General features: G+C 46.1%; 1 protein-coding gene across 1 annotated transcript in view; it reads left to right on the top strand.

Moving 5' to 3' along the window:
• LOC120981034 (transmembrane protein 263-like) overlaps nucleotides 1–18,197 on the top strand; it is a 150,767-nt gene extending 132,570 nt beyond the window's left edge. Inside the window, exon 3 of the mRNA XM_040410493.1 lies at nucleotides 17,505–18,197. Coding sequence (XP_040266427.1) covers nucleotides 17,505–17,791 — 287 coding nt within the window. The 3' untranslated portion in view covers nucleotides 17,792–18,197. The remainder of the gene's footprint in view (nucleotides 1–17,504) is intronic.
• The last annotated feature ends 264 nt before the right edge of the window (nucleotides 18,198–18,461 follow it).

Consider the following 18,461-nt stretch of genomic DNA (forward strand, 5'->3'; position numbering starts at 1 on the left):
GTCTTATAGTCCAAAATACGGTATTTGAATGGAGGACCATGTAATAAATGAATGCCATTGGTCCTAGTGAGGACTTTCGAGACTAGGTAGTCCTTTATTTAAAAAAAAAAAAAACTCTACAAAGAGATAAATCCTTTTCAGCTGATTGCCAGACTTCTTGCTTCCACAATCCCAGATTATCAGCTACAGCAGGAGGAGATCAGACATACCTACAAGGCCGCTACAGGAAAAATTGGGGAAATCCATTTAAATGAATGAGGGACCATGTAATAAATGCAACAAAAAACGTTAGATAGGGGCTGTATCGGTCACCACCCGTGTATGATGTCCATATGTCCTTTATTTTGTCTTCACGAGAGAACTCCTTTAAAAAGTTTCAACAATGGCTCGGAAACTCTGCTGTGGTTTGAGTCTGGACCAAAGAGAAATAGATAAAGGAGAGAGTCATTTGGTGGAAGACTGAGCTGACAAATGGAATAATTGCTTTGGGAAGAGGCAGATGAGGTTGAAAAACAGGAAGGAAAAAAAAAGGTATTTTAGCAGCAAAAAAAAATCCACAACTGCACAATGTTCAGCTGCTGTGACTCACCCAACACTTATATAAAAGATGCTACAGTACATTTCAATGGGATACATTTTAAAAACCTATTATTTTAGATTATTAGTTGAGCGTGGATTTTTTTTTGCTTCTGCACAAATCTTCATCATTCTCCATTCTTCTTTTTCTTCAAATTTATTTTTTTTTATCACAAATTGCTCTTCTGCGCCATTGCTGAGGTTATTATACATGTAAGAATGAAGCTCTGCCTTGGCCCCAGCATGCCTGTAAATGGTGACAGATTGTGTCCCTCACTAGTTCTGACAATGTCTGCTCCGCGCCGGTAGTGGGACGTCTGGTTCTGGAGTGACAGAGGAGGCTGTCGACTGCCCTGCATGATTCTTTCGGAACATACATCATTCTGTCACATTATGCAGAACCCACAATACCAGCCATTTGTTGTTATCTAATTGGTAGTGTTGAGGCGACTCCAGTGGGTAAGAAACTGAATTTTGCAGTCGATTTGTTGAATTCAACCAAAAAGACTCTAACCAGCGTATTCTCAAACAACGTTTTTTAAAGGATTTGTTTTGTTCAGGATATCCATCATTTTTTTACATTAAAGTCACTATTCTCCATGCCTAGAAGAGTAACTATGGGGGGGTGTAGACGTAAGAGTCATATATGCGGGCTCTGGTGCCTGAGGGGATGGCGGATGAAAGACACTGGTATTAATGGTCTGTGGAGCTTCTGTCCATAACGATGATATGTGCAGTGGTCCCACTACATACTACAACCCGGTTCACAAAAATACTGCATTGTACTGGCTTAAAGGGGTATTTCCATTTGGGACATTGATGACATATCCTATGTCAGGTAGGTGCGGGTCCCACATCTGGGATCCACTCCTGTCTCCAGAACTGGAGCCTCAAATGTGAACAAAGAGCAGCCGCGCACATACTGCCACCCTCTGTTCACCCCTATGGGAGTTCCAAAAAATAGCTGAGAGTTGGCTCAGCTATTTCCGTCAGTCCCATAGTGGGGAATGGAGAGGTGGCTGTGCCAGCACAGTGTGACAACCTCTTCTTCAATTTGGGGCCCCCATTCTCTAGATAGGAGTGGGTCCCATACCTATGTACATTGATGGCATATCCTAGCAACATGCCATCAATGTTTCAAACGGGTTTACCCTTTTAACAAGACCATAGTGGATATGTCAAGGCAATTTGGGGTGGGAGGGAGCTACAGGGGCAACATCATTGACTGCTGTAACAGCAGTATTTTAGTTAAGAAGTTGTGCCCTAGTCTTACTAACAAGTCACTATATATTGTAACATGGTTTCTGGAAAAGTATTGGAAGAGGTGTATGTCTTACCCGGAATGCTTAGATGGATGAGATAAAAAGAATTCAGAAATCTGGGTTGTTTCAGCAAATATAGTTTGCTGAGACACTTTTTAAAATTGTTTATGGGGCTGGATTTTTTATGGAATGGCAGGTAGGTTTGGTAATGGTACTTGCCATTCCCTCCCCTCTCCAGTAGACCGCATTCCCCTAGCCCTGTGATGGTTAACCTCCGGCACTCAAGCTGTGGTAAAACTACAACTCCCAAGATGCACACTTGCTTGGCTGTTCTAAGAACTCCTGAGAAATGAATGGAGCATGCTGGGAGTCGTAGTTTCACCGCGGCTGGAGTGCCAGAGGTCAGCCATCACTGCCCTAGCCCAAGGTAATCCAGCTGCTGGCCTTATTACTGGGGGGAAAGCTCATTCAGTGTTAGAGCTTGAAAGTTGCATGTCCTGCTGGCTGTGTAAACCCTAATTTCCCATGTTTTGCCCAGTACATAGGAGAGGAAAACCGCTGTTTAGTTAGCGCCCAGATGGGCAGATGCTTTATTTTGTTTCTGTTTATTTCATGTGGATTGGCCAAAGTGAATGTTGAACTTTGATGGCACTATGTCATTTCTTTAAGACAGTAAACCTTGTTTTGGACTTTTACACTGTTGATGCCTGCAAAAAGTCAGCAATTGCCAACCCCAGCCATACATACAGATCTCAACAATATATATATATGGCCCTAGTGGCAGAGCTGCAAAAGTGATATTGGTGTCTACCAGTGTTTCTTTTGGGTTGCCCAAGCCACTAGAATGAAGTATTCTACATCCCCATTTGTGCAGGTCAAACTTTGTTATCCACCTGATGGGCTAATATAGGAGGCAATAGCACACCAATGCCCATGCTCCCCTAGACATCAGGATAAGAGCGTGTTGCCCTGAGTTCTTCTGTTGTGATTGCTGTCAGATGTTCACCTTCCTTCACACAGATGAGAAGTCAGTGTTTGGTAAAAATAACATTTTAGTTGGTGTTACATTAGCTTTCATCTTCCTGATGTCTGCTGACTAGATGACAACCTCCTCTAGGCTTGGAATTGACTTTAAATTTTTATCTATCCCGCATAAACACGTTGCTGTATTTCATATCCCCATAATTTCCAACATGGCCTACTTCAACGGATAATGAATAAGTAGAAAATGCATCAAATGGCACGTGCAAGAGATGTTGCAACACTTGATCAGGTAGGGGGGGGGGGCAGAATTAATAAGAGTAATGTACATGAGGGTTCTCTTGGAATTTTATATTGATGGCCTATCCTTAGGGTAGGTCAACAATATCAGATCGGTGGGGATCAACTGTTTTGCCGCAGTTCTGGCTCCCCCCAGCACCTATGAATGGAAGCAACGGTGCAGAAACCAGCTCCATATACGACTCCACAATGGAAGGAGCTGTGTCGTTTTGAAGCTACTGCAGAAGAGCTGATTGGTAGGGGTGCTGGGAGTTGACCTGTCCTGACGATAGATCATCTATAAAGATCTCGGAGAACCCTTTTAATGGTTTGTAACACTTTTTTTGCACCTCGAAGGTGGGACTGTTGTGGATTATTTTTAAAGATTTCCAAAACTGAAATAATATATGTTTAGGCATGCTATAGGTCAGCCCCCTCCTCTTCTTCTTGATTGAGGAGCCAGGCGACATGACTATGCAAGAACCTGGCCTTGTCAATCATGAAGAAGAGGGAGGGGCTGGCAGAGGAAGCAGGAGGAGCAAAGGAACACAGATTGACTTGGGCCCACTTTTGGTGCACTTACTGTAACTGCTTATTATCATGTAGATTAAAAGTACTTTTTCTTTTTATGCCAAAGTAGATCAGATTTACAGACTTGAGGAAATTTCCCTTTGGGAATTGAGAGTAATCCACAAATTTTATGTCATATTGCTCGCCTGGAAGAACCAACCAGTAATCTTTCAGAAACTGTACTTGACACAGATTATCTTGTGACCTACCTATTGTTCATACTTATTGTTCATAAATTATTGTTATTCTGTCATACTATTGGAGGTATGTTTGACCCCTCCATTATTGTACAATTGCTTAAATGTAATAAAGCCTTTGAATCCCCAAAAAAACACACACAAAAAACACCCATTTTGGTCAAAATACTAAATTTGCGGCCTTTGCTGCATCTGTCAGTGTGAAATACAAGCTTGAAATACTGCAATAATATTCTGGGTTTAAAAAACACCCATTTTTGGCAATACCCTACATCTGGGGCCTTTGCTGCATTTTTCAGTGTGAAATACAAGCTTGAAATACTGCAATAATATTCTGTTATTAAAAAACACCCATTTTGGGCAATACCCTACATCTAAGGCCTTTGCTGCATTTTTCAGTGTGAAATACAAGCTTGAAATACTGCAATAATATTCTGTTATTAAAAAAACACCCATTTTGGGCAAAAAAAAAAGTACTTTTTCTCCAGAAGGAAACAATGGATCGCTAAGTGAAAGGTATGGTTGCATTCAGCTGAGGTAGCTCCACAAGGCATGGTGCCTGGCTTATCAGTGATAGACTCCCTTTGAGACCCTGGCCGTCACCCGCGCACAGTCTGCAGCATACTGATTCATTAGCCTCAGTATTTGCTGTCCTTTACCCACTAATCCCAGATGTTTGGCAGCGCAGTGGCTTTGTACCACAGCTCCGACATGAACGCAGCAGAAACAGAAGGGCATCAGCTGTGAAATGATCCTTTGTAAGTCGCGGCAGCGCTGAGATTGCAGGGTCAAGCCGCGTGTACAAGAGGTGGCACCTGCCTGAGCACTCAGGTTCTTCTTCTGCTGCCGGCCACCTGGACGAGGCAGCTTTTACTGACACACATCCCTCCCACGGTCAAGCCTGTGATCCTCCAGCGGGCAGCGGCAAAGATATTTCAGACTTAATTGCCTTAAGGGCAGCATCTTCAGAAAAACACAGGCTCGCCTTCCAATGCAAAACTGAGGAACAAAGGAACTTTTCTTAGAAATTGCCAAAAGCGATGTGACACTGGTGAGGCTTATTCATTGAGGACTGGGGTCATAAAGAAGTCTGGGTTAAAGGGATTGTGTAACAATCCTACAGGCTCACCTGAGTCAGAGGACCGCTGGCTGGAGGTAGGAGTGGAGCCCAGTGGCAAGGACCGCAGGCAGGTAGTAGGTAGGGACAAGCAGAAGAGTAGTCGGTAGGCAGGCGGTGGGTCAGGGCAGGCGGCAGTAAGCGTGGTCAAACAATCTGGATGGCAACGGTGGTAGCAGTTCAGTAGGTAGGGACAAGCAGAAGAGTAGTCGGTAGGCAGTTCCTGGTCAGCAGTGGACTTTCAGTAGTAGCAGGAGCAGCAGATGAGGAGAAGCTTGATCAAGGCTCAGGAGCTCAATAATCAGCAAGCTAGAGTGCAAGGGGCTGGACTTATATAGGGAAGTACCAGGTGTGGGGAATCAAGGGTGATGAGCAAGGCTTGGCAAGACTGAGGTTACATAATAGGTTTCAGGGAGTAATGTCCAGAGAGGACGGTAGCCTAGTAAGCAGGGCTACCGCCTGGGATGTGGCTGGTCACGGGTTCGAATCCCGACAGTACTCCCCCCCTTCCAAGGTGACCTCCGGGCACCGCAGGGGCAGGCTTACCGGGGTGCCGTTGGTGGAACTCTTTTACCAGTCTGGGGGCGTGGACATTTTCTTCTGGCTCCCAGGAGTTATCCTCGGGAGGGTAACCCTCCCACCCAATTAGGTATTGTAGTCTTCCCCGGTAGATCCTGGAGTCGAGGATCTTTGCGACAACGTATTCTTCTTCACCCTGTACCCTCACGGGTGGTGGAGGGGGCGAGTGGCGGCCTGTGAAGGTGTTCTCCACGTATGGCTTGAGGAGTGAGCAATGGAAGACAGGGTGCACCCTAATGGAGTCCAGAAGGTCGAGCCGGAACGTGACGTCGTTGATTTGTGCGTTGATAGGCGTTCGGCCACTGCTGGGAGGGTGGAGGCGACGGGCAGGTGGCGAATGAACACCGGGTGCGAGCCTGTGTTAGCAAAGAAGGGGCTGTGCTTGGTTGAGCTATGCTCAGCATTGTTGTAGGCGAACTCGGCCGTGGGGAGATGGTCAAGCCAGTCATCCTGCAGGTGGGAGCTGAAACAGCGTAGGTACTGCTCTAGGGTCTGATTAGTTCTCTCAGTCTGCCCGTTTGACTGAGGGTGGAAAGCGGAGGATAGGTTCACTTTAACCCCGAGCGCCAGGCAGAAGTTCTTCCAGAACTTTGAGGCAAATTGTACGCCTCGGTCGGAGACCACGTCGTCCGGATCCCATGCAGCCTGAAGACCTCTCTGAGAATTAGATCGGCCGTCTGTTTGGCGGTGGGTATGCCTTTGTAGGGGATGAAATGGGCCATCTTGGTGAGACGGTCAACCACGACCAGGATAGTGTTCATCCCTTTTGAAGGAGGAAGGTCTACCACAAAGTCCATGGAGATCGAGCCCCAGGGGCGGGAGGGAATAGGGAGGGGTTGTAACAGACCCACGGGGGAGGAACGAGGAGTCTTATTGCGGGCACAGACCGCGCACGAGGAGATGTACCTCTTGATGTCCTCCTTGTATGTTGGCCACCAGAAGGAGCGGGAGAGAAGCTCCTGGGTCTTTCTTGTGCCAAAATGGCTGGCCAGCTTGGAGTCATGGTTGAGTTTGAGCACTTCGAGCCGTGCAATTTCTGGTACATATAGTTGTAGGTCCTGATGAAACCAATGACCGTTCTTAAACGTAAGGCTGACATTCCCTGTGGGGTGGGCGAGGAAGGGGTCATTTTCGTATCCTTCTTTGATTGTGCGCAGGAGTTCCTTAGAGTAGGTGGCCCCTACGACCCTTCTCTCGGGTAAGATGTTATTCTGGCCCTTGTTACTCTGTGAGGGCTCGGAAAACATTCTGGAGAGGGCGTCAGCCTTGCCGTTTTTTGATCCAGGGCGATAGGTGATGAGATAGTTGAAGCGGGAAAAGAATAGGCTCCATCTGGCCTGTCTGGCTGAGAGTCTCTTAGCGCTGCGGATGAACTCGAGGTTCTTGTGGTCAGTTAGTACGATTATGGGGTTGGTGGCTCCCTCCAGCAGGTGTCTCCACTCGGCGAAGGCATCCTTGATCGCCAGTAGTTCTTTGTTCCCGATGTCATAGTTCTTCTCGGAGGGGGACATCTGGCGGGAGAAATATGCGCACGGGTGTAATAGCATCCTCTCCTCTGTCCGTTGTGACAAAACTGCCCCCACCGCAGAGTCTGATGCATCCACTTCGACTGTAAATGGGAGCTCGGGGTTCGGGTGGATTAGGATTGGGGCAGAAGTGAAAAGGAGTTTCAACTTGGTGAAGGCCTCCTGGGCCTCGGGTGTCCAGGAGAAGGGGACTGCATTCTTGGTGAGTTGGGTGATTGGTGCTATGACCTTGGAGAAGTTCCGGATAAACTTCCGATAGAAGTTGGCGAAGCCAATGAATCTTTGTATCTCCTTCTCGTTTTTCGGAACGGGCCAGTTCATCACAGCTTGGACCTTCCCCGGGTCCATACTTAGGCCCTCTGGGGAGATGATGTATCCGAGGAACTGAGTGGTGGTTCGCTCAAACTCGCATTTCTCTAGCTTGATATAGACAGAGTTCTGTCTGAGTCTCTGCAGTACCCTGCGGACGTGTTCGCGGTGCTGCTCGAGGTCTTCAGAGAAGATCAAGATGTCGTCCAGGTAAACGACTACAAACAGATCCAGCATGTCCCTGAGGACGTCGTTAATGAAGTGCTGGAAGGTGGCGGGAGCATTGCAGAGTCCGAAAGGCATGACCAGGTACTCGAAATGACCATAACGTGTCCGGAAGGCGGTCTTCCATTCGTCCCCAGGGCGGATTCGGACGAGGTTGTAGGCCCCTCGAAGGTCGAGTTTGGTGAAGATCTTCGCTTCCCGGAGTCTCTCAAGGAGTTCGGAAATCAGTGGGAGCGGGTACCGGTTTTTTACGGTTATGTCATTAAGCTTTCTGCAGTCTATGCAGGGACGCAAGGAGGAGTCATTTTTCTCTACGAAGAAAAAGGGGGCTCCCGCGGGGGAGGTGGAGGGCCGGATGAACCCCTTCCTCAGGTCCTCGTCCAGGTACTCTTTCAGAGCCTTGAGTTCAGGCTCTGAGAGGGAGTAGATACTGCCAAAGGGTATTTCGGCCCCGGGCAACAGTTCTATAGGGCAGTCGTAGGGTCGGTGTGGTGGCAGCTTGTCTGCGTTTTTCTTGTCGCAGACATCCTGGAACTTGCGGTATTGAGGGGTAGCAGATCCTTGACGGATAGTTTTGAGATGGTGGTGTCTTCGGGTGGAAGGACGGGTTTGTGGGAGCAATTTAGCGTGCAGAACTCGGATGGGAATCGTATGCAGTGGGTTTCCCAGTCCACCGAGGGGTTGTGGGTGGCCAAGATCACTGGGAACTTCGGGGAGGCGATCAGAGAGAAGTGGATCTTTTCACGGTGATCTGGTTCTATGAGGAGTTGTAGTTCGGTGGTCTCGTGAGTGGCCGGCCCCGAGGAGAGTGGGGATCCGTCGACGGTTTCCAGGTCAACGGGGGCTGCCTTGATGGTCAGTGGAATGTTCTTTTCGCGGGCGAAGGTTAGGTCCATGAAGTTGCCTCCCGCCCCGGAGTCTAACATCGCTGAACAGGGGAGTTGTCGCCCCTCAATGTCGATGAGGATGGGGACGATGAAGTGGGATCCATGAGCCGCCGTGTTGTTATTTTCAGGGGCTGCTGGCGGGGTTGGAGTCTGTGGTTGCTCCTTTAGCTCCGTGATGGCAAAAGTCTTTCGGATCTTATAAGGACATTTGATGGCAAAATGACCCGGCTCCCCACAGTAGAGGCAGAGGTTTTCGGCCAGCCTTCTCTCCTTCTCAGCTGTGGATAGAGACCTACGTAGAGCGTCGACCTGCATAGGTTCAGTTACTGACTGGGGGTCGCGCTGGGCGGTGGAAGAGAAGGAGTAAGTGGGTCTGTGGTCCGAGGACCAGAGTCTTTCTTTCTTCCTCTCGGAGAGTCTTTGATCTATCCGGATGCATAACTGAATGAAGTCATTCAGATTGTCCGGGGCCTCAACTCTGGCGAGTTCATCCTTTATTAATTCTGACAGGCCTCGCCGGAATTGGCTTCTCTGTGCCGCTGGGTTCCAGGTGGTGTCCGTGACCCAACGGCGAAACTCGGCGGTGTATTCGGCGACGGAGCGTCTCCCTTGCCGCAGACCATGTAGTCGCGCCTCGGCTGTCACACAGCGGTTGGGGTCATCGAAGACTTGGCTCATGGCGGTGATGAAGTTGTTTAGGTTGTCCAGGAGCTGACTGTTAGTCTCCACGTATGGTGATGCCCATGCTAATGCTTCATCCGTCAGGAGATTGACCACGAATAGCACCTTCTTTTTCTCGGTGGTAAAGGGGGCCGGGTACATCTGAAAATAGATGCGGCATTGGTTTAGAAACCCCCGATACTGGCGTCTGTCGCCGCTGAATCTTGATAGGAGTGGCATGCGGGTGTCTGCGGGTGCGCCGCGGACGTCCAGGAGTTGCCTCTGTAGTTCAATAATCTCCCTCTGTTGGCTTTGGACTACGCCTTGGAGCTGGGCAAATTTCTCCTGATATGTAGTACCAAATTCTTGAAGTTCGGAGACCTGCTTACGCAGAGTGGCCATTGCGGACTCCATAGTGGGGCTGATTATTCTGTAACAATCCTACAGGCTCACCTGAGTCAGAGGACCGCTGGCTGGAGGTAGGAGTGGAGCCCAGTGGCAAGGACCACAGGCAGGTAGTAGGTAGGGACAAGCAGAAGAGTAGTCGGTAGGCAGGCGGTGGGTCAGGGCAGGCGGCAGTAAGCGTGGTCAAACAATCTGGATGGCAACGGTGGTAGCAGTTCAGTAGGTAGGGACAAGCAGAAGAGTAGTCGGTAGGCAATTCCTGGTCAGCAGTGGACTTTCAGTAGTAGCAGGAGCAGCAGATGAGGAGAAGCTTGATCAAGGCTCAGGAGCTCAATAATCAGCAAGCTAGAGTGCAAGGGGCTGGACTTATATAGGGAAGTACCAGGTGTGGGGAATCAAGGGTGATGAGCAAGGCTTGGCAAGACTGAGGTTACATAATAGGTTTCAGGGAGTAATGTCCAGAGAGGACGGCAGCCTAGTAAGCAGGGCTACTGCCTGGGATGTGGCTGGTCACGGGTTCGAATCCCGACAGATTGATCCATTGCTCCATCTAATGTGTATGGACCTCCCAAGCCAGATGTCAGGGGAGATAAGGATTGGGCTGTTGGATTTCAACATGCTTGATCCTTTTGTTCTCGATCAAAGGTTTTTTGGCTGTAGCTTACTCCGCTCTCCCCCTCCAGGACACATGCATGCTCCGCCAAGCTTGCTTGTTTATAGAGAGGTCGGGAGAGATAGCTGTCAGCCACTTGGCCGTCAGTCATCTAATGTGTAAGGCTGACCTTACTTCCCAAATACAGACATTTGCAGCAACCCAGAGGGAAGTGCAGAGAGGAGGATGGGAGTGGTAATGGTGTTGGTTGTAGCAATTGTCCGTCAATTCCAGGGCTAGCACAGTGACAAGGGGGCAGCAGAATTTCTGAAGTAGTAGTAGTTGTTCCACATCCTGGTTGGAGTCTCCTGGCTGGTGGAAGGTGGGGTGTCGTTGATGTAGTGAAGGACTGGAGACCAGAGCGAGCTCAGTGCGGTTGAACAAGGTAGCAGAGAGTCTTTACTGGGGCACACAGCTGCAAACTGGAGGCACAAGTCTTAGTACAACTGTTCCAACAAGTTCTGCTTGAACCATGAGTTACCTCCAAAGTTCCTTTTAGATGCAAATCCTTACAAAGCAATTCATTATGTACAATGCCAACTAAAATACATTCAATTTTTAAAATTCCTAACATCGAGGTGCAGACTTCAAAAGTAGCAATGCAAGCTTCCAACTTGTGGGAAAGGGCGGTCGGAAACCAGAAACCATGAACAGAGTTATGAGGTCTATTAGCCATAGACATGCATTACCCTCACAGATGAAAACATTGCACTGGCAATCTCAGGGGCTGACCAGAGTCCTTAGGGCATTAAACCGCCTGGTACTGTCTGACAGGACTGGAAGCAGCTCCTTCTGCAGCCTCAAATAAGGGCTTCCTTCTAGAGAGCACCTCAGGGGCTGGAGTAACCCATGGTTAGATTACATCCTATATTTGAAGTCATAGCAGAGTGTTTTTTTAGGCTAATGGCATAAACCAGTGCAAAACATTATATCTCACGCCAACTAGGCTGTATAGAATGGGCAGAGCACCATCTACGGCCTGTCCTAGGTGCGGGGAAATGGAGGTAGATTTCTGGCACATGATTTGGAGGTGCAGCCCGATTTGCTGCATTCTGGGTGGAGGTGACATCTTTTTTTATCAAGCTCATCTCTCCCGACCTCTCTATAAACGAGCACGCTTGGCGGAGCATGCATGTGTCCTGGAGTTGGATGGAAATATTGAAGGAGGATACGTGGGATCACTATATGACAACTTTCTTAAAGGGATCTTTATTCATGGCACGTAAATTCATTGCTCTAAAATGGTACAACCCCATTACACCAAACCTGACCATGTGGAAACAACAAATAAATCAAATCCTACCATACATAGTGCTGGTATTTAAGCACCGTAACAAACCACAAAAATTGGAGAGAGTCTGGTGTTTGTGGTGTGACTCCTCCTCGAGACTGCGACAAGCATTATCTTCAGCTCGAGGCTTCATGGCTCAATCAGTATAATGGGAACATGAGAACGATACAGACATAGTATGGCCATATACAGGTGCAAGGAGCCGACGACGGTGCAGTGGGAAATTGCATATTGTAAAAGTAAAGGTTTACGGTTAGATTGGAGTTATCAGACATTTATAAGAACATTGTAAAGATTGGTACTTTGACGTGTATCAAGACCTTATATATCAATTTACTGTTTCTTCGGTAATAAAAAAATAAATAAATACAGAACAGGAATATATCACATCAAATAAATTCCTATAGAATATCCTTGCTTTAAAGGGCCAGGCATAAGGACGTTTTCAGTGCCTAGCCTTGTCAATCAAAGTGCAGAGGGCGTGGCAATTGCAGAGAGAGCAAAGCCTCTAGGTGTAACTGCAACACCCCCGTTGCTCCTAGAGGCTCCTTTGCATACATTAAAGAGGTCCTTTCACATGTTTTTTTTTATTCTAGATAAATACCTTTACTTGCGAGTTCTCCGCTGTGATTGGATCGCGGCACGGCCAGGGAGAAGGAGACGCCCATTAAGAAACCCTGGCGTCTCCTCCACCCTGTACCGATGCTCAGTATTAACATACTGAGCGGGAAAACTACAGGGGGCACAGGAGCGATATTAAAAAAAAACATTCAGGGTGGCAGCACCAGCGGGGGGGGGGGCGACCTTGCAAGTAAAGGTATTTATCTAGAATAAAAAGGTCCTCTTTAAAACACCATGTTTCTCAGCAATGCGGGCACATATGAACATGGGACCAACACAGATGCCTTCAGCTCCGGCACATGTAACAGGTCAGCCAGTGTCATAGGTACAAAACTGCTGACAGATGCCCTTTAACCACTAGCAATTGTCTAGTGGGATACTGCACATTTGACAGAATAAGAGTACAGACCGGGTGGCACTTCTGAAAATGTTGTATTTCCCTGTAATTATTTCCATTTTCTTTTTTTTAATCCCCCTTTGAAATGCACCCCGTGCCCCCGCAGAGTTTATCAGTTTCATTATCGGAGTATTCTCCTTCTGCCGGTATTACATAACACTTTGCCACCAACATCATCTTTGTAGTTGCAGTCGGCAGAGTCCTTTGAAGTTCTGTGGATTTGTATAAAATATCCATTTGTATAAAGGCGCATTCCTGACATGAAACTTTAAAATGTCTGTTTTCATCTTTGCGTCTTATTTCCAGAATATATATATTCTCTGCAGATTGTCCACATGAATCATTCGCTGCAGCCTCAAGAAACATGCAAAAATAGTGATCGGTGGATGGATGAAGGTCCAGCTGCTGAAATCTCCCCAACGATTAGTTATTTTTCCTGGGTAATAGGGCAGGATAATCTAGGCAGGATTTTGTCCAACTCCTGATGGGTCCATACAAGTTGGTCTGACCTGTGTGTTCTATCTGGAGTGGGACATGTTATCAGCTCCCCCCTTGGTGTAGTAGGTGATGCCGGACTTGTAAACTGTGGTAATCACCCTTCCTCCTTTTTTTTGATAGCCCCTGGTCCCCTGATGAGTCTGGGGTAATATCTTTAAGACGAAATGTGTCGGGACAACATCTTTTTTGGATATTAACCTAACTTTTTGGGACTGTGGGCATATCTTGGTTCCCCCCTTTTTTTCTCCCACAAAATAGGGATTGACAGGGCTTGTATAATAGGTTATTCCCCCCTGAAGAAGCGTGAGAGCGAAACCCGGGTCGGGCAGGAGTATGAACGTTGTCCTACCTTTTTGATAAGCTTTTAACAATAACTTGTTTGTGAGTATAATAAAATACTTTTATCTGACCGGTGAAATCAGTGCTTCACTATTGTTGCGGCCTCTCGATATCCAACAGAAGAGAGGGGTATACACGTGGTGATCGGTGTTCTGTCCTATGTCCAGAGATGTGGACGGCCGTGTCTTAGAAGGAAGGATTCCTGAAAGGTCTTTACATAAACCCTATTCATTTTCAGCCCACGACAATCCAAATTTGCCCAGGTTGTCTTTGAAAACTAAGGATAATCGTGGCAAATTCAGGACTGTTGACAGCTATGGGTTTCCTTCCTACCCTTCACCCTCACCCCTCATTGTCCATACATCAAACCTTGAATTACCCTTTAGGCCTCCTAGACCATTTTATATGTAATTCCGATTATTGTTGTATTAGATGATTCCAATATTGTTTACTGTTTTTGTATCTAACATGGTCCTGGACCATAGAGATTTTTTTGAACCTTTTGTTAAGAAGACACATTTCTTACTTGATCTGACAGATGCTGGATTTCCGATATCAGCTAATGGCTGTCATTCTATTAAACTGACCCCTAGGAGTTGTCAGCTATGTGAAGGTTATTCACCAGTAGAATATCGCTGTACCATATCCTTCACTAACACCTGATTGATCTACTGAAGGTTAGACGTCCGGGAAGAAATGTGTTTTTGCCATTGATCAATGCCGTGGAAGGAACCATTAGCCCGTGACGCCCGGCTGTCTCATTCATCCGGTTCACACTAGCCAGATGACAGGGATTTTATATTGTTATTCCTCTTCTGTGATTCACTTACCATTTGTAATAATTGCATCCCTGCTGAGATCCCTAGTGAAAAATCAGGATGTGTGCTAAATCTAACCGAATCATCATAATTGTTGGACACTTGGAGGTGATTCTAGGAGTCATTTGCCAGTTATTGTGGTAGAGTTTAGTCCTTGGTTTGGTGACATCACTGCATTAATTTAGTAGTTCTCATGGACTTAGAACTGTGAGTTCAACCACCAGTAGGTTGATCATAGAAAGTCCAGCTGCTGGGACCTCCGACAATCAAGTGTAGAGCACCTACTAGCAAGTGCCACCGCAGGAGTAATTAGGTATTACACAGTTCTCATTGAAGCCAGTGGGATGTCCATGTAATGTATAGATGTCCTCAGTCCTCCAGAACAAGAGATGCTTTCCATAGCTGCTCTCTTCTCTGGATAATAGATGTTACCCAGCTTTATTACTTCTATGGTATTCATGAATCTGGTTTCTAAACCTTACAACCTAGTAAGATGCCTTCGAAATCCAGTGACTGCAGTAAGCTTTGAGATCCAGTGACTACACATGTTCCGTCATTCGAATGAGCAGAGAGATGTGTAGACTTTTGTGTTCCTAAAGAAGGATCAGGCTGTTAGATTTCAACCTGTCCAGTCGTTTTGTTCTCATGGAGATAAGCACGTCTGGCAGTGGCTTTCTTCCCCTCTAAGGACACATGCACACTATGCCGAACCTGCATGGAGGCTCGGGACCAATGGCTTTTGGCCAAACGAGTGTTCAGCTGACAGCTATCTATTGTGTATGGCCAACTTTAGCCAGAACTACTAAAGAACAATGTATCTGCCAGGGAGTACTGAATGGGTAGTGTAGCCTTGCATAGCTTTTTCAACCATGACAGCTTTGCACTGGGGGTTTAAGCAGCTTTTAAGGGGTTTTCCATGAGTACAAAATTGTACTCTTCAAATAGCTAATCGGCGGGGGTGCCAGGAGTCAGGTCTCCACCAATCAAATATTGATGACCTACCTTGAGGATAGGTCATCAATATTTTAGTCTCAGAAAACCACTTTAATTTCAGGAGAGGTTCTCTGGGTGGGACAATCCCCACAGTAGTCATTGGCTGTCCTATACTTGCACTAGGGACCACACAAAGTATCACCTTTTCCAGAGTAGGCCAAGATAACGCGTCCATTATACAGGGTGGGCCATTTATATGGATACACCTTAATAAAATGGGAATGGTTGGTGATATTAACTTCCTGTTTGTGGCACATTAGTATATGTGAGGGGGGAAACTTTTCAAGATGGGTGGTGACCATGGCGGCCATTTTGAAGTCGGCCATTTTGAATCCAACTTTTGTTTTTTCAATAGTAAGAGGGTCATTTGACACATCAAACTTATTGGGAATTTCACAAGAAAAACAATGGTGTGCTTGGTTTTAACGTAACTTTATTCTTTCATGAGTTATTTACAAGTTTCTGACCACTTATAAAATGTGTTCAATGTGCTGCCCATTGTGTTGGATTGTCAATGCAACCCTCTTCTCCCACTCTTCACACACTGATAGCAACACCGCAGGAGAAATGCTAGCACAGGCTTCCAGTATCCGTAGTTTCAGGTGCTGCACATCTCGTATCTTCACAGCATAGACGATTGCCTTCAGATGATACGAGATGTGCAGCACCTGAAACTACGGATACTGGAAGCCTGTGCTAGCATTTCTTCTGCGGTGTTGCTATCAGTGTGTGAAGAGTGGGAGAAAAGGGTTGCATTGACAATCCAACACAATGGGCAGCACATTGAACACATTTTGTACGTGGTCATAAACTTGTAAATAACTCATGAAAGAATAAAGTTACCTTAAAACCAAGCACACCATTGTTTTTCTTGTAAAATTCCCAATAAGTTTGATGTGTCAAATGACCCTCTTCCTATTGAAAAAACAAAAGTTGGATTCAAAATGGCCGACTTCAAAATGGCCGCCATGGTCACCACCCCTCTTGAAAAGTTTCCCCCCTCACATATACTAATGTGCCCCAAACAGGAAGTTAATATCACCAACCATTCCCATTTTATTAAGGTGTATCCATATAAATGGCCCACCCTGTAGTACTCACAGGGTTAGCGATAAATGCCTGATAGGTGCACATCTGATCTTTAAGACCCACATTTCACCTCTACTGCAGTCGTCATCCAGTTCAATGAAGAGATGGTGGGCTCGGCTCTTCCTATAGCTTCTGTAGACTTCAATGGGAAAAGACACATTCATCCACGTTCACCTTTGGTGAATACAGCAGATGGGTATTGGTAAATGGAGGTTTCTGGATTTCTATTCTCCTAAAAGATGAGGTTCTTGGGTATTTAAGGCATATCCTATGAGCATGGGTTACCAATAAAAACTTCAGAACATGACAACCAATTAAAGAAGCCTAGCCTAACTAAACTCAACAGCCTACCAAACATGCCAGTAACCCCATAGAACGAGAACTACAAAAAAATATAAATGTTAAAAATATAAATGTTTATCGATAAATAAATACAAATAACATACTAGTAAGACTACTGACGCAGTATCCTTTGAGCATGCCATAAATACTTAAAGCCTATAGACATCTTCGAGGCAATTTTTTTCTGATTGCATTTTACTAATTTTGAACTAATTTTTTTAAATTGGTCTTTATTAAAAATGTTCAGCCATTTTGGAGAGATAGGGGTTAAAATATCAGTCTGTTTGCAGAGTACCACTTCTCACTCCTGTCACCTGATGGCTCATGTGAAGCCTTCTCTTTGATCTCCTGACCTCATAAACACTTCATTTAAGCTATATTCTTGCCAGCTTGATAGAAGTTTAGCTATAATGAGTGTTTATGAAGTTCGGAGATAAGGCTTCACATGAGCCATCAGCTGATGGGACTAAGAAGTGGTACTCTGTAAACAGACTGATTCTTAACCCCTGTACCTCCAAAATGGTAGAACATTTTTAATAAAGACAAATTTAAACAAATGTAGCCCAAAATTTGTAAATGCCATAAATATTTGCTCCTAAGGTGTCCATAGCCTTTAAAATGAGAATACCCCTTTACATTCCAAGGATCTACTGATCTGTCGGTACAGCTAGGCATCATCAGCATCCGTCAGAAGAAGAAGTCTTAACATCTGGTAGCAGCATTAGGCACCTATAGTGGGTCAACCTATGACTATAGCAGAATGAACTAACTCATCAGTTTCCTCAGAGACGAGACGAAAACCAGTGATCAACCAGATTCTGGAATTTGCCCCCGCATTCTGATAATTATGAATAACATGCTTATTTGTTGTTTTTTTTTATTCCTGCCCAGATTCTCTGAAGGACCACCCGGACCCACCAGCAGGTGTCATCTGGAGAGTGACAGGAGGACTATACAGCATGACAAGAGGAGCTGTCGGAGCCACCCTCGGAGGTGTCGCTTGGGTGGGAAGTAGAAGCTTGGAGCTGACAAAGACGGCGGTTACCAGCGTGCCAGCTGCCGGTGTGGGACTGGTTAAAGGAGGAGTTTCTATGGTGACTGGTGGAGTTGGAGCTGTTGGCTCTGCTGTCGCCAACAAAGTGTACTTTGTCCACAAGAAAAAGGACAAGTTTGATTAACCACGTTACTTATTTATCATGGTCTGATGACATGCGTCATATCAGGAAGAGCGTCCATGTCCACATTTTTCAGATTCCAGTGATCAGCCCTTGTAGTATGTCCTGACCTGGTAAAGAACTGGTTCTGACAACTCCCACTGAGATCAAACTAAACTAGATGCACCTTGAGAACCAAGTCAATGGTGGACATTCTAGGTTACAATTTGCTAAAGTGAAGCATTATGTAATATTTATTTACAACCTATTATTTACCGTACATAGCGCAGAAATAGTCTGCAGTGTTGTAGAGGAAATGTACTTGCATCAGTTCCCGCCAATCACCTATTTCATACATGAATATTGAGAGTTGTATGGTGCTCTTTGGAAGGGAAGGGGAGCTGCTTGCAGACACATACATGAGCTCTCTGATCTGGCTAAAAAAAGGAGTTCCTGAGCAAGAAAATGCCCATCTACGACCATATGCCCTGATGTGGAGTAATGAATTGCCCATGTCTACCCATAAACATGCATGCTCGGATCAGTAAGGCCAGCATGCTTAATTTAATAAAATCTACTTGGAAGGTACCACTGGCGCTACTCAGGCCTAAAATCCAAGGTTAATTAGCAGGTTGGCACCATGAGTAAAAATTGTTAGGCTCACTAACATGCAATGCATTCAGAAAGTCTTCAG

The sequence above is a fragment of the Bufo bufo genome, chromosome 10, assembly GCF_905171765.1.
Source record: "Bufo bufo chromosome 10, aBufBuf1.1, whole genome shotgun sequence".
NCBI classification, from domain to species: Eukaryota; Metazoa; Chordata; class Amphibia; order Anura; family Bufonidae; genus Bufo; species Bufo bufo.